Source organism: Pieris brassicae, chromosome 7, assembly GCF_905147105.1.
Source record: "Pieris brassicae chromosome 7, ilPieBrab1.1, whole genome shotgun sequence".
NCBI classification, from domain to species: domain Eukaryota; kingdom Metazoa; phylum Arthropoda; class Insecta; order Lepidoptera; family Pieridae; genus Pieris; species Pieris brassicae.
The window spans coordinates 17,415,077-17,430,611 of record NC_059671.1 but is presented as its reverse complement, the minus strand read 5'-3'; the positions used below and the strand labels follow the sequence as shown (position 1 = coordinate 17,430,611).

The 15,535-nt window shown below is 36.5% G+C and overlaps 1 protein-coding gene across 3 annotated transcripts; it reads left to right on the top strand.

The window, feature by feature from the left end:
- The first annotated feature begins 382 nt into the window (after positions 1-382).
- Positions 383-15,529, top strand: LOC123712621 (E3 ubiquitin-protein ligase lubel). 3 transcript variants are annotated; one of them, XR_006754110.1, is made up of 22 exons: positions 383-580; positions 2,817-2,997; positions 3,307-3,449; positions 4,423-4,509; positions 4,718-4,993; positions 5,612-5,891; positions 6,261-6,725; positions 6,953-7,371; positions 8,190-8,315; positions 8,396-8,572; positions 8,666-9,022; positions 9,098-9,218; positions 9,304-11,561; positions 11,905-12,102; positions 12,282-12,509; positions 12,735-12,875; positions 13,408-13,559; positions 14,091-14,286; positions 14,385-14,527; positions 14,763-14,853; positions 14,959-15,121; positions 15,363-15,529. XR_006754110.1 is itself a non-coding variant. In XM_045665827.1 (21 exons), exons 2-21 carry the CDS (start codon positions 2,817-2,819, stop codon positions 15,390-15,392), a joined length of 6,141 nt encoding a protein of 2,046 aa, XP_045521783.1. In that variant the 5' UTR covers positions 383-580; the 3' UTR covers positions 15,393-15,529. The 3 variants fall into 3 exon arrangements, 2 of the variants coding, with proteins under 2 accessions (XP_045521783.1, XP_045521782.1); XM_045665827.1 differs by lacking the exon at positions 14,763-14,853; XM_045665826.1 differs by lacking the exon at positions 14,959-15,121 and having other exon boundaries at positions 14,763-14,931.
- Positions 15,530-15,535: the final 6 nt, after the last annotated feature.

Genomic DNA, 15,535 nt, shown 5'->3' with positions numbered 1-15,535 from the left:
ATCGATCCAAGTTTTGTTTTTTTTATTTAAAAAACCTCTTTCGTAAAATAATTAATATAAGGTTATAAATTCATAGTAACTTTTTATTCTACATACTACAAGATATTGGTCTTTAGGATATGGAGTAGATGGTATTAATATTAAATTACATTTACCAACAGCAACGAACTCGGCTTTGCATTAAAAAACAAACCGATAATTAAAGAGAACTTCGATCAACACCATTCATACATTCATGAATGTGTAAATAATTCCAATTTAATATTATAAGTATCTATATCGAATGTTTCGCGAGATGTTTGACGCGGCCAAGAGGGCGTTATAGGTTGAGTGCGGAAATAGCGCGTCTTAATTTTAGTAGAATCAGGGCAACGCGGCCACGGACAGAAATAGAGGATAGTGATGGCAGAGCACGCGTTCGTTCTGTCAATTTCATCCGCATAGGGCGTACGATTCGATAAAATTTAGTTGTGATTGCACTCTTGCGCCGCCCGGCACCTGTATTTGCATACAATACCCCCGCGAGTGTAGTGTCCACATTGCATAATGTTACGTTGACGTGATACCATCAGATACCAAGGCGAGTACAAAGTTACAGTTACAGTTAATCTACAGTTAAATTAAGTATATTTAATCAACATACAGGTGATAGTTTTCGATATTTTCGGATATATAAAGCAATTAGGTCGAGACAACGCCCGTTGCGCCCCGGCCACAGCTGCTATTTGATGGTAATAATCTATTAATGTAAAACGCTTGCACCAATTCATAAAATGTAAATGTAGAACAGCAATTGGATCACGATTTTCTTATTAAAACTATTTGGAACATTAAATATTGTGATACTTATCAGGTACAGATACAAAGACGAAAAAATTATAAAAAGAGGAATAAAGAAAAAAGCATTAAATGTTTAAAGATTAAAATAAATCATAACAACTGAAAACATTCATTCGATATTCTAGAGCTTACTGTTTTAGATTCTGTTATTTTTAAATTCCTACCGGATATTCCGGTATATTCGCATTATGTATTTTTATATAAATTACTCAAATTAATGAAATAATAGAAATAACATTGTTTTGTTAAAAGTCATCAACTAGAAATTATAAATACGTGATAAAAGATAGGAGTTAGTAACGTTTATTGTTCAAGTTAATAAAGTTTATTGCTCAAGTTAATAAAGTTTATACCTCAAGTTAATAAAGTTTATACCTCAAGTTAATGAAGTTTATTGCTCAATTTAATAAAGTTTATATCTCAAGTTGATAAAGTTTATTGCTCAAGTTAATAAAGTTTATATCTTAAATTTTTATTTACTATAATATTTTATAACGCTCTCTCCAGTGTGCAGTCAAATATGGTTGAATGCCTCAAACATATTCAAAGATCACTTACGCGACACCTTGCATTCGTTAGTACTCCAATGTCTCGTATAGTACTGATAGTACCATCAGCCATTTAGGAAATTTAAAGTGATCACAATGTACGATCACAGATATCTAGCGTAGCCGTTAGATTCTTATACACTTTTGAAGAGTTTTGTTCTTATACAGTAAAACAGAGAATAGTAGCCCCTTACAAAATACAGTGTAAAATCCACGTAACGTCCCTTAATTTAACGATTTAACTCCCTAAATCGTCGATATCAATTGGCTTTGATTGGTTTATTTTGTCCTCCATACAATGGCATACATACATAGCATTACACTCACTCTGAATAAAGACAACAATGGTGTAATAATGTAATTTTTACGTTGCTTTTAACTTAACTTTTTAAGTACGGTCTTTTGTGGCTAGGATAGCCCGCAATATGCTCGACTGTCGGCATCATACATACGATCTTTCTGAGAAATTCGTTCTTTTGTTTACATATTGGGATTGCTTGCACGTGAAGACTGATGTTGACCATGACTAATAAATAGGAGTGTTGGATTATCTATTCATTTTTCTTCTCTCCATTTAACGAAAACCCTCTATAACACCATACAATGCACAGTCACTTCAGTTTCGTTTGACTCGTATAGAGTACCAAATATGACAAAATGATCGCTACTTATACAGACCTTGACTTATTCGGTAGTGGACCGATCAATAAAAAAAAATGCTTAGTAAATGACCATTCAGGTACCTAGTCTGCGTTAGGCGAATAAGTATATTTATGTATGTAATGTAGTAAGATGTGGTGTACAAATAAATAAAAAAAATAAACAAATATATTTTGTATTATATTAAGTAGTATAATTAATTTATTAAAATAACAATCAAATACATATGCAGTATTTACAATTTACTTAACCTAACGTGAAAGTAATTAAAATTTAATAAAAATGAACTTATGAAATAAATTTAAAAAGTTTGGTCCCTGTGGCAGTGAATCTTTAACGCTGGCAGCATTTTCTCGCTGTATTATTCGTTGAGCGAGGAAAGCACCAGCTCTCCAACTCTCAGGGTCACCGGTACTATCTACCGGGTGCCATCTTAAATTTAATTTAATTTAATAATAGATTTATTTAAACTTCTTTGCGTAAACATACGAAACATTTATATGTCAAAAACTGAGTTCGAGGGGCTCTGATAAAAACGCAACTCTTACAGGCAACATGTGCTACAATTGGGACAACTAAAAGAAATTAAAAAAATGCCCTGAAACCCATCGCTTTTACAATTTTACCTATTATTGGTATTATAATAGTTTTTCATTAAGATTGCTACTTTTCATCAATAATTTTTATGTACAGCTGTGATTATGGTTCTTGAGTGATACTAGTATAGCAATAAAATGATCTTAAATATATATATTTGTATTTCCTTAGATGTTGAAGGGCCGCGGTAGGGCTTCAGTGCCCGGAACACCTACAATGGGATTGCGGTCTCTAAACAGAGCGCCCATGGCGAAGCCGGAGCCAGACTACGAAGTAGTAGAGTTTCCGTCTGAACAATACGTTAACGCTAAATTGCAACCCCCTCCACCACCGCCACCACGACCACCAACTGGTATGTAAAAGCTCATAGAAAATCGTAAAATGACACTCTTAAATACATTTTTATTTCGTATATTATGCTCACTCGTCATTATCCCTTGTTGAACACAACAGTTTTTATGGATCAGGTTTACTTTAACACAAGAAACTGATATATATATATATATATATGATGGATGATACTTACTTACTCCGCTGAAGCAGTAGGCCACCAAGTAACGGACTGATGATTATGTTCCACTAACTAAGTTGACAAGAGTTAACTTACCTTGATTATAGAAGGAACCAGAAGAACCACTTCATTGTGCTTATTTTACACCAGGTCATCCAATGGACACGTCGTGTGGTCTGTGCGGCGGTGGCGGCGCTAGAGTGCGGTGTACGGAGTGCGGACGTCGCGCACTCTGTGCTTCATGCGACGACATGTATCACAGACACCCGAAGCGAAGAAATCATCAGCGACAGGTACAGGATATACATTAACTATTCCTAATCATATAATCGGAACGGTACAGCATTTAGTGTGGACAACATATGTCTACTTAGCGAAATAAATCCTCATCGTAGATTCGTGTCACATTGATAATAATGAATAAAGAAAAGCCACAAAACATTCTATAATTGAGGTTTATAGTATGTTTATGAATAAGACTTATTACAGTACCCTCTTTGTATACAATTCTATTCCTAGCCAGTCTTAGCCTACATTTCATAGACAATCATATAAAAACCAACTCGCGTATAGGGGATATCTGTGTCGGATTCATTAAATATTATGATATTTATTCCCAACACAGAAATATACAGTATTTATACGTACAATATTCTTAACCTAGATAGTAATAATAATAATAATTTAAAATTAAAACAAATTTCGGTGTCTATGGCAGTGTATTTTTAACGCTGGCAGCATTTCCTCTTTGTATTGCGATACTTATTCGTTGAGCGAGGAAAGGACAAGCTCTGGGGTCACTAGTACTATCTACAAGCGCCAAATACGTCTTTTAATTAGCGCCTGTGCACTTGAACCTGGTTCATTTATATTTACATGGTTGTGTTTGTCAATATACTGTGCAACATGTTATTAAGATTAGAGTCTTTGACATGCTGAATTACTTTATATGTTGTCCACCACACAAGTCTGTTCATTACGCTCATAAAATGAAAAAGTCTAGCGTCTAAAGTTCAGCGTTGCGACTCACCCGCTTATTTTTGTTTTCCTATTTTTGTTCGTTCTATTTGAATATTGAAATTTTCATATGACTGATTAAGATTATTTTATGAGACATAGACGACGTTTAGTAGGCGATTAGTAAGAGGCCCTAAATAAGCTAGTTTCGTCAAAATATGGGCAAACTGCCAGCCGCACCCACCGCTGTAAACATTAATTAATAGAGTATACATTCTTGCACTTGCACTAATGATTGACTATGTTTAGGCCCTTCCACCGTCCCAGATAAAGGAAGTAAGACCGCCTTTACCACCAAAGGGAACACCTCCAGTTCCACCTCCGCGAAGACACAAGGTAATTTTTTTATTTAAAAAAATATGTATGATTTACTTTATTTTTTTTGAGAGCATCCTTTAACGCTAGCCAATTTTCTCTCATTGTATTTGTTGAAACAATAATTAATTTATTCCACTTTTTAGATTAACTAATGTTTAGCTACTAACACATACTAACATATTCAAAGACAGAAAAGTCATTTTATTATATGTAATGATGTCTTCAGATGGCTGGAGACAGGAGCACAGCAAGTCCTAGACCGCAACCAGTCGATCCAAGGCGAGCCACAGTAAATATGGTCCATGGGCCGCAAAATCACTTCAACCAGGCAACGACGCTACCACATAACAATTTTCCAAGTCAACGTACACCTCAAAATTCTCATTTAGCAATGCCCAACTTTGCTGGTGCTATGCAAGCGCCTATGGAACCGACTGGTTTCAACTCTTGGGGACGCACGCGCGCTTCATTACCCGGATACAATGTCCCACCCCAAAACATTGTAAGTACGTTAGGTGTGTAAAAATTCGTAGGTCCCAAATATCGATTTGACCTCCTGGTATTAAGATATAGAAGAGGAAAAGCCGTGTACGCCAGGATACTTAGGTAATCAGTAACTTGTAAGACTGATGAATTTTATGCGTCGGCCTACTAAACAAATTTATTCCGGGATCGAACCTAGAAACTCAGGCTCTGACTCACACAGTTGCTAACACAAAAAAGACATCGTAAGGTTTACGCGTCTCGTATTTTATTTAAAAATTTATTTCAAAAGTTAACAGTAACGAAGGATTTCAATTGGCTTATATATTGTATGACCTATTCATTTTATATCTATTAAACATTTTCTTGTATCTTATTTTGTATATGTGAGGCACAGCGTTTTACCAGCTGAAATAAAAAAAAACAAAACAAATAGAAATATATCTTGATTACACATTTAAACAAACACCCAAAACTAACTCCGCCAATAGCTGAATCCGAAATTAAATAAATAATTTTTTTATAAAACTATTAAACAATTTTTTTTTATGTATGATAATTATTTGAAGGCATCCATACATAATAATTAGGTGCAAATAAAGTTAAGATATAAAGAAAAATTCCTCCAAAATTTCAGATGCCAACTCAACAAATGGAACATTGGGAAGGTCACGAAAACCTGACTCAGAATTGGGGGCGACCTCTGCGACGCGGGGCTTCGGTTATGGAGTTGGGGGGGCCCCCGCCTTGTACTGGCTGTGCCCATTGTGCCCCCAACCCATGGCGCTACGGAAGCTGTGCTAACCTAGATAACTCTTGGGGGCAATGGCCACAAGGGTGCTGTATTCCACCAACGCATAATCCCCGATTGCCGTATCCGCAAATGCAACCTCAGACGCCTCAACCGTATCGAAGAGGTATCTGTTATAATTAGATTTTTTTACTATAGCGAAAGGTTGCATGTCCTTGAACATGTTGCAAATATTTCATTTAACCGAATTTCCTTTATTTTACTGTATTTTACTAAATTTTTCTTCTTTTTTTGTACCTTGGAAGAGTCTGGTCATCCACAACCAGCGTCTGAATAAGAAGGAAACTATAAGACTTAAGACTAATTAAAAGTTTTCTTTTAAAACAATTGAGTAAAGTTACACACATTTCTTTTTTAAACGATCTTAAGTTAAATTATACTTTGTTATCAAACTCGGAGTCTAATTATTAACTACCAAGTAAATTAAAAGTACTACTTTAATATTTTTTTGATAAACGATTGAATGAACTTTCAGCGGAAAGTCGTTGCGTGTCTCGTGCTGCCTCCCGCGCCCACTCACGCGCTCCATCGCCAGCTTTAAGCATGCGTTCCCGCACATCAAGACGCAAGCCGAGATCTCCAACGCCTTCTTTGCCATCAAGTGATGCTGACTCTGAAAGTGAGCCGGAGAGCGATAGAGGCCAAGTAAAGAGAGTCGAGGAGAAAATAGAAACAAAAGAAAAGGAAACCAATAATAAAGAAGACGTTAAAGAAAGTGAATGGGATCTAGGACCCGCACCACAAGCACCTAACATGAACTGGCAATGTGAACATTGTACGTATGTTAACGACCCCGGGGTAAGAGTCTGCGTTGTATGCTGTCGCACGCCAACTATTACACCGAAAACTGTCACTTCTTTGCAAAAAAGCATGGAGAAATTAACAGTTGAAAAAGCTATTACCCCATCTCCGGTGGTTACCAAAGCTATAAATAATACAGGTAAGTCCAATATTCAACTAAAATTATTAATTAACATATATTCCATCAAATTAAGTTAACATACACACAATACTAATGTTTTTTTTTAATTTATGTTAAAAACTAGGACATCCCGAAGTCATCCATGATCTAAACTTAATTTATGTAAATACATTTATCTTATTATTTAAGTAGCAGTTGTTATATCTGCTACTGAGAAATAAATGTTGCCTTTCCTTATATTGCAGATGACAAACCAAAAAAAGAACGCACCAGAAAAGAACGCGTATCCACTGGTTGCGGGCCATCTCCCCCAAAAGACGTGAACCCTAAAAGTCGATTAGAAACACCGACAAGAGAAAGTAATCAAAAATCAAAACATTCCCGGCATGATATAGCCGTTGGGCCGTCGCCTCCTAAAGATATTCAAAGTCACATCAATCAAGATATTCAATCTCAGCCGCGTGAGCCTATTGAAACTTTGAAACGAAGTATTGGATCATCGCCACCGTCCAGTCCAATAACTAAAACGGTTGTGAAACAGTATGAAATACAAAAACAGTCTGTTGGAAGTTCGCCGTCCCGAGATAGACCAGAATCAAGAAGTAGCAGGACTAATGTGTCCAATACGGGTACATCTCCACCACCTCAGAGTATATCAACGCAGGTAAGTTTTAGTTTATTTTATTCCCTTAGTACAGCTTGCCAGCCAGTGGACTTCGAAATGTGTGGTTAAATTTATATGTATTAAATGTCAGGAGTATCTTTAAAGTATATGAGTGTATGAGCAAGCTGCACTAGATAATTAAATATATGAGAGGGTGAGATGTAAGAACCTAACAGCCCTATGGATCCCTAAGCCCTACAGACTTACGCACGTCTGCACCAAGAGACCTAAGGTGACAGACGGAACCTAACGGGTGGGACCGAAGGTTCAAGTTGGTGGGATTATCTCAAAGCTCTCGGGCAGGCTCGCCACGATAATTAGGGCTTAGTAGGAGGAAACGAGAAATTAATAAGACAGAGCAATATTCAAATCTGATTTATAGTTATAAAACCACATCTTAATACTACTCACACTTATTCACACATACATCATATTATTCTTATAAGCTATTGGTGCATCGCACACCTTCAGCTGTTAAAATTTAGAACAACTACGTGAGCCGTTTCATCAGTTAGCCAATGTTCGAATAAAATTTAAGTACCCTTTTTCCTCTACAAGGATTGACAATTAAGATGCCTAGCTGCGACTTGAAGAATAGTTAGCGAATTATCGAGTATTATTTTATAACCGCCCATAGGTTTCGTCTTTGTGTGAGTCTGAAATTAATCAACAGTACACTCTTTATTTAGCTTACACCTAACTAACTATATTCATTTGCACACTCATTAATCAAGATATCTGAATAATACGTGGAGACAACGTGCTAAATTTTAGACAAAATAAGACTTCTACATATAAAATTTTTTTTTAACTTTCAGACGTATGAAGTGCCTAATAATTGGGAACGATCAGCCTCTGTGACCCGCTCACGTCCGCGGCGACGTTTCAGAGAAGATAGGCGAGAGAGATCTCATAGCAGGCATTCACTCTCCAGTGACACGCGAGTAAGATTTTCTAAAAATTATTGTCTAAAAGTCAAAGATACAACGATTTTCGCGACTTACAACATTTGTACATTTTGAAGGAAAGTGAACGCAGTGTCCGCACAACGGGTGGTAGATGGGAATGGCGTGACAGCAGTCCGGCCGCTGACTGGAGTGAGACTGAGCGTAAGAAAGCCGAACGACTCACGCGCAGAGCTTCACACCTTGATTTGCGCCGGACCCGCCCTTCGCAACGGACCAGCCTTTATGGATCCGAAGTATTTGTTTTTAAATAGAAAAATATCATAAATTGTCTAATCATTTATTATTGAGTTTAATTATACAATATAAAATGAAACTTGTATTTTCAGGGCCCGTCACCAGAGCCGTTATCAAATAATCGAGCAATTTCCTTAGAAGCCTTAACTGGGGGACATTCAAAGCGGGAAGCAGAAAGAGGTCTGGAACTAGCAAGACTCATGACCGAAGCAGAACGCCTCGGTTTCAGTGCAGCTGAAGTTCACGCCGCTCTCGCACAGAATCCGGTAGCGCCTCTCGCCTGGCTGAGAGAGCGATGGCCCAGTTTGGTGGCGGGAGTTAGAGCAGCGGCAGCAAGACTTGCCGCTGGAACTAACGTATCAGAGCTTGAAGCGCGCGCTGCTTTATCAAAACATAGAGGAGCCATGTGGCCCGCCGTCACGGAGTGTGTCGAAAGACATAGGCGACTGGTAATCAAACCTCAAGTAACATCAGTGAAAATAAAGTAGAACTTATTTTTTTTAATGCCTTCACTTATTTTACAGACAGGTGAAAGTGGAATAAGTGAAGAAGGAAAATTACGAGGTCGAGTTTGGGGTTCTCCGATAGGTGTCGATGATGAAGCCATCCCGCCATCTTTCTCCACCCGCTCACACCGCAGTCGCGGTAATGAAAAGCAAAACAAAGTTAAATAAAAAAAGTCTCGCCGTATCATCACGCATATCATCATATTTTACCATTTACATTTCAGCCAACGACAGTTCAGACGAATTCGAAGAATCCGTTAATAATTTTCAAGACGATGACTGGATGTATTTACCGCTAAATATAAACAGAGATACATATGAAACTGAACCAAAGCTAGAAGATACAATTAAATCTAATTCTACTAATACAGAAAATATAGCTGAAAAATTAAAATTGTTATTAGACCTAGCTGGTATTCCTTCTATTGAAGAAAGTTTGCTCGTGCAAGGACTACGTGCAGATAGTTCTAATCAATTATTAAAGGGAAATAAATTGCATACTTCTCCTCCACAGCATACAGAAAATTTATTGGATTTCATACAATCTGAAAAGGATTTTATTGATGCCTACAATGCTTTAACACGTCTAAGTCCGTTGCCAAATATAGAACAATATAAAAAAGTAGTTCCAACTGACTCTTCAATTGACACTGGCATACATAGTCTTAATCAGCAGCCTCAAAATCAATTTTATCCATCAAATATAGATTCCAGTGTTGAAAATGCACCAATTTATTCAGATAATCATAAAAATAATAGAATAAATATCCCAATATCATCTGAAAGCACTAAACAAGAAATTTTAACATCACCAAAGATAGAACCATCTCAAGAAAATAATCCATTAAATGTTTATAACAAGCAGCTAGAGAAAGCTTCGGTAATTAATGTTGTAGAGGAAAGGCAAACGATAGAATTGCAAAATACCAAATCAAATAACCTTAGTGATTTAGTAGATAACACACAGCGGTTAATACAACAAATGAAAGATGAAATTAATGACGATATCAAATCAAACCAAGATTCCGAGAAAAGTGATATATCAGATGTGAATGATTCAGAGCCTTCCACAGGCCAAGAATCTAGTTACAGTGAATCGGAAAATAATACAGAAGAAGTTGAAGGTATAACATCTGATGAAAATGAAAGCTCGAGTGAAGAGGATGAACAAGAAAATGTAGAATCCATAGAAAATAAAGATGCTGTGACAAGTTCAGAGGATACAGAGCAGTTTGAAGAAGCAATAGATTATGCTGAATCGCCACAGGAATTACAACAAAATAACCAAACAGTTTTTGATATTTCTTCGCAAAAGTTACAAAATGATAATATTGATTCTCCTAAAATAACAGCGATAAAATCAGAGATGCTCCCTGAAGATATGAATAATAACTTCTTCACCGTAGTAAACTCGTTTGAAGAAATTTATGAACAGCTGGCTAGTGAAACTAAAATTCAAGAAACAAATTTAAATAAAAACCGTGTAACAATACCTATAAAAAATAAAAGTAATCTACTTACTAAAGAAACTCTGGAAGCAATAGAATTTAAAGTATCTACACCAATAAAAGAGTTTTTTTTGGAACTAAGAAGACCTATCATGAATGCTTCTATTGGAAATGTGTATGAAGAAAAAGAATCAGATCCTTTTATAAAAAAGATTGAAATAAACTTACCATCCCAAGTCAAAGATAATAAAAATGAAACCAATTTAAAAGGTTTCAATTCAGGTGGCCCCACGCCTTCTCTTGGAGAAATAAATATTGATAATGGGCACGATGTTAATGTTATCACACATATTCCTTCGCATTCAACTGTTATCGAAATGGTAGACTTAAATAAAGCGAAAGATAATGAAGAAAATTATACTTCAAACACAAGCGCAGATCTTATTTCAAGTACAAATGATAACAAAAAGAATGTTAATATATCTAAACCAAATGGGATAGGTAAATCTAATATTCCAGTCCCCATCAAAACTATTTCCGAAAAAGATAAACAGGATAAAAATTCGAAAACAATCGTTTCTAAACTACCTGTAAGACGCACTTCAATCAAACAATACCCAGCGCCCGCACCTCCTAAAGCTCAATTCGCGTCTGTTCATAATGGGAATGTAAAGCAACTACAGAGCAAACTATTTGTTCCGAAACCTGAAATAAGCCAAGATACGCTTATTTTAGATCCAACACCTTCTACGTCGACGTTAAAGAAAAAACAAGCTCCACAACCACCTCAAAGTGAGAAACAATCATCACCAAAAATGTCTACTAAGGAAAAAGAACAATTCTTCCGTGAAACGTGTCGAACAGAAGATGAATGGACTGACAGCGAATCTGATGAAGATATAAAATCAATGCAAAAAATTAGGGAGTCAACTCCAACACCTGAGATTCAGCCGCCTCCACCACTAACAATGCGGCGAATTTCGGGACAACTAATAGACTTAACAAGAATACAATTACCCGAAGGTTCACCAGAGGTGAGATTTTTTACATTTTATTCACAGAAAATGTGTATATATTTAGTATGAAAGTAACCCAATTAGTATAAACAAACTGTTCCTGTTGCAAGGCAAAAAGGCCGGCTATGGTTAATAATGCTACCTATAAGTTATCAACAAAGTAATTTCTTTTACTACCACGCTTACTAGAGCTTAGCTTAGTTAGAGCTACGATCGTTGAATGAAATGAACTATCATGGGTTGTCATAGTATTTAACCTTGACTGGGCTCTAAGCGGCCGTGATCAATAATGCCTCTGCATTTCTTTGCTATGTCTAGCAACTCTAAAATAAAAGTAACTCATCGTTTTTCGTTTTTCCAGAGACAAGCTCGTATGCTTTTAGCGGAAGGCGCAACGGAAAATTGGGATCAGGCTAGGATCGCCGTAGACTTAATAACGCGAGGTACAGATGTCCCAACAGCTCTCTTAGCTGCATTGGAGTGCTCCGATCTCACAGCTGCCTTGGTATACTTAAACCAATACTGTGAATTGTGCGCGGCACACTATGCAGAACATGAAGTACGTATTTTGTGTAGCATGCGTCTGAAGATAATCTGTTGATTTCATAGTGTTCCACAATAGCAAGTATTACTAAAGTGCAAAAAAAATTATTTTGGAAATGCATCAATACGAGTAGCTTCTACTCAACCTACTACTCATGAATGAAACTAGAAATGACACTTTAAATCTGATTCCAGATGGTATCAATGTTGCGATGTGAGCATAGGTGTTGCCGCGAGTGTGCCAGGCACTACTTTACAGTGCAAATCACTGAGCGCAGTATCGTTGACTGCGTATGCGCATATTGTAAGGAACCAGAATTGGAAAACTTAGACGAAGATGCCTGGGTCAATTACTTTGCACATTTGGATATTTTACTGAAGACGTTACTTGAAAACGAAGTACATGAATTATTTCAAAGAAAAGTAAGTTAAAATAAGAAGACCCAAACTTTCCTTCAAATAAAACTTTTTTTTGTTCTTGCACTTTCTCAACTACCTAATGGTTTGCTGGTTGGCTGTGTATAGATGTACAAGATATAATCTAAATCCCTACACCGAAAGGCAAAAAATAAAAATCATTTGTATCAGTATAGAAAACATGAGTCCAATGATACAAAAATTACAATGAATTATCTGTATTGATTTCAGTTACGAGATCGAACGCTGGCCCGAGATCCAAACTTCAGATGGTGCGTTGAGTGCTCTTCAGGGTGTTTCGTGAACCCCAAGCAAAGGAAACTTCGATGTCCTGAATGCAAATCTGTCACTTGTGCCACTTGCAGAAAACCGGTATGAACAAGATATATTTAAAAATAAGGCTTAAAACTTTTCTCATATAATGAATTACTCTAATTCGTTGATCGCTTCAATGAACATAAATGTAAAATTATACTGCGAGTCTGATAGTGTCACCAACTTCGTTTACGGTAAATTCAGTTTTTAACAGCTTGAAAACATAATCATTTATTATAGTTTGATATACAAATACTATTCATATTCGTCCGTCCAGTTCGTCTTATACGTAAAAAAGTGCTGCTACACAATTTAATTTTAAAAAAGGATTAAACATCTTCACGTAATTCACGAACAAACTTTGATTTAAAACAGTAAAGTCATATTGCTGTGTTTGTTTACGGTTTGTTTATAACATGCAAACAGCGTTCTTTCTCATTTAAACAGGTTCGATTCCTGAATTTCAAAATATAGTACACCGTACACAAAGGACGAACTTTTGTATTTAACAAAACGAACGAAATCCGTTTCTTTTCTTCTATTTTCTTATATTTACTTGTATGTAGTTGACTAATTTGGCCTTTTTCAGTGGTCCGCAAATCACGACGGTATTTCATGTGAACAATATGCAATATGGCTTGAAGATAACGATCCGGAACGATCAATGGCTGCGGTCCAACAGCATTTAAAAGAAAATGGCTTGGAGTGTCCCCGGTGCCGTTTTAAATATTCACTTTCTAGGTAAAAATTAAACTAATGACTATAAATATGAGCATTTTACCACTTTAAAAACACTCGTAACTTAGTGTTTTATAAATTACCATTTATATCCAAGTCAAGAATTTTATTAAAAGACTTAAATTTCTGTAGTCAAATAAAAGTAGGATATTTGAGTGTAATGGTTTAATTAGGCTACCTAACACGTGTGCTAAATTTTGTTAAAATATATACGACCTATGTATGTAAACATACTTATGTTTGAACACAGATTTCTAGAAAGATTTTATCAGGTATTTGAAGTTAGTTTCATAAATTCAGTTACGCTTACAATAATACCTGGATCTTGGTTTTACATTACTGTATCTTTTTCATAGCTATTTTTCTTATTAATATCATATCAAAGAATTAGAAACAGTAAGGAATATTAGGGCTGTGCCTGGAACATGTTAAATATCGGGTCTGCTTTTCCCATATTCTGTGAATACAGTACGACATTATAGAATCTCTTTACATAAATAATACACTATATGATAAGGGTAAATTTCATTTCAGAGGTGGGTGTATGCATTTCACCTGTACCCAATGCAAATATGAGTTTTGTTACGGTTGTGGAAAGCCATTTATGATGGGTGCAAGATGTGGCCTAAGCGAATACTGTGCTAAGCTGGGATTACACGCGCACCATCCCAGGAACTGTCTCTTTTACCTACGTGATAAAGAGCCACATGATTTGCAAACCCTTCTTCAGGTAAGACTAGCAAACCAATAACTATTTTTATTAATATAGCGGCATCTATTGACATTTCATTTAATGTTTCTTAATACGTGAGTCTTTAATGATTACAGATGAACAACGTCACATATGAAACTGAAGCCCCGCAAGGTTGCAACAAGCGGTGTCCAATTCAATTGCAACGAGAAACTCCCACTGGTCTCGTAGACACCACGTGTGGCAACGAAGTTGCATCCGGCAACGCTGGGCTTTGCAAGTAAGTTCCTTAACACAATTTTAAGAAAATGAAGAGTGTCACAGGTGTATAATGTTGAGAAATGATTATAGCTGATAAAGGCATAGTAGTAGATATGTGATGTGATATCTTACCTAAACAGCAGACACATTAGCCAATGTAACAACATTGAACATTAGTAACTGTTACATGGGGCATACATCCTTATCCTAAAAGAACCATAGGTAACGCGGGTTAGCGAAGCGTGTGTTTGCAGGAACCATTATTTGGAGTATCTGAGTCGTTTGGTGCGTAACAAGAAAATCGAGCCTTTGCCGATATTGGGTGTGGACGATTTGGAGACTTTGGTGCGTCGAGCTGCTATGAGGCTTCCGCCACGGCCCTACGGCTCTCTCGAGGGCGTCTACAAACGGAACCTGCTCCAGGTCTGTTCACGTCGTGTCTTCTTGCAGGATGCACTACGTGGAATACTTGGCTGGGTTGGCGCGTACGCTTGACCCAATCCCGATTATGGAGGTTAGCGAGCTCGTCGCAGAGCTCCGGCGTCGCGCCCTGCCCTTGCCCGAAAGGGGACCCTGGGACACTGATCCTATTTACGCCGGAATGTGCGCTGAGGTATACCCGATGAGACATACGAATATCAGAGGGCATAGTAATTATTTTTTTACATATACAATAGCTTTATTACTCACTTTATGAACTGATTTATTATTGTGAGTTCATGTCTTATGAAATGAGAAGAGAATGGGACCCGGAAAAGAAAAAAACCGTAAAATTAGGACGTCGAATTTATTTATAAGGTCGGTAAAATAATAAATATTTTATGCTCTTTAAATAATAATGATTTTTGTTTCAGATTGTTAAAGAGAAAATTCCTCTGGACTGACACCTTAGCTAGTATAGAATATTTAATATATATCAAAACAATTAAATGCTTTCAAATAGAAAATCATTAAATATAGAAACTCATCTGTTAATATCATACACTATTTATTATGTAATAAAATGCGTTTTGATTTTCAATCTTGA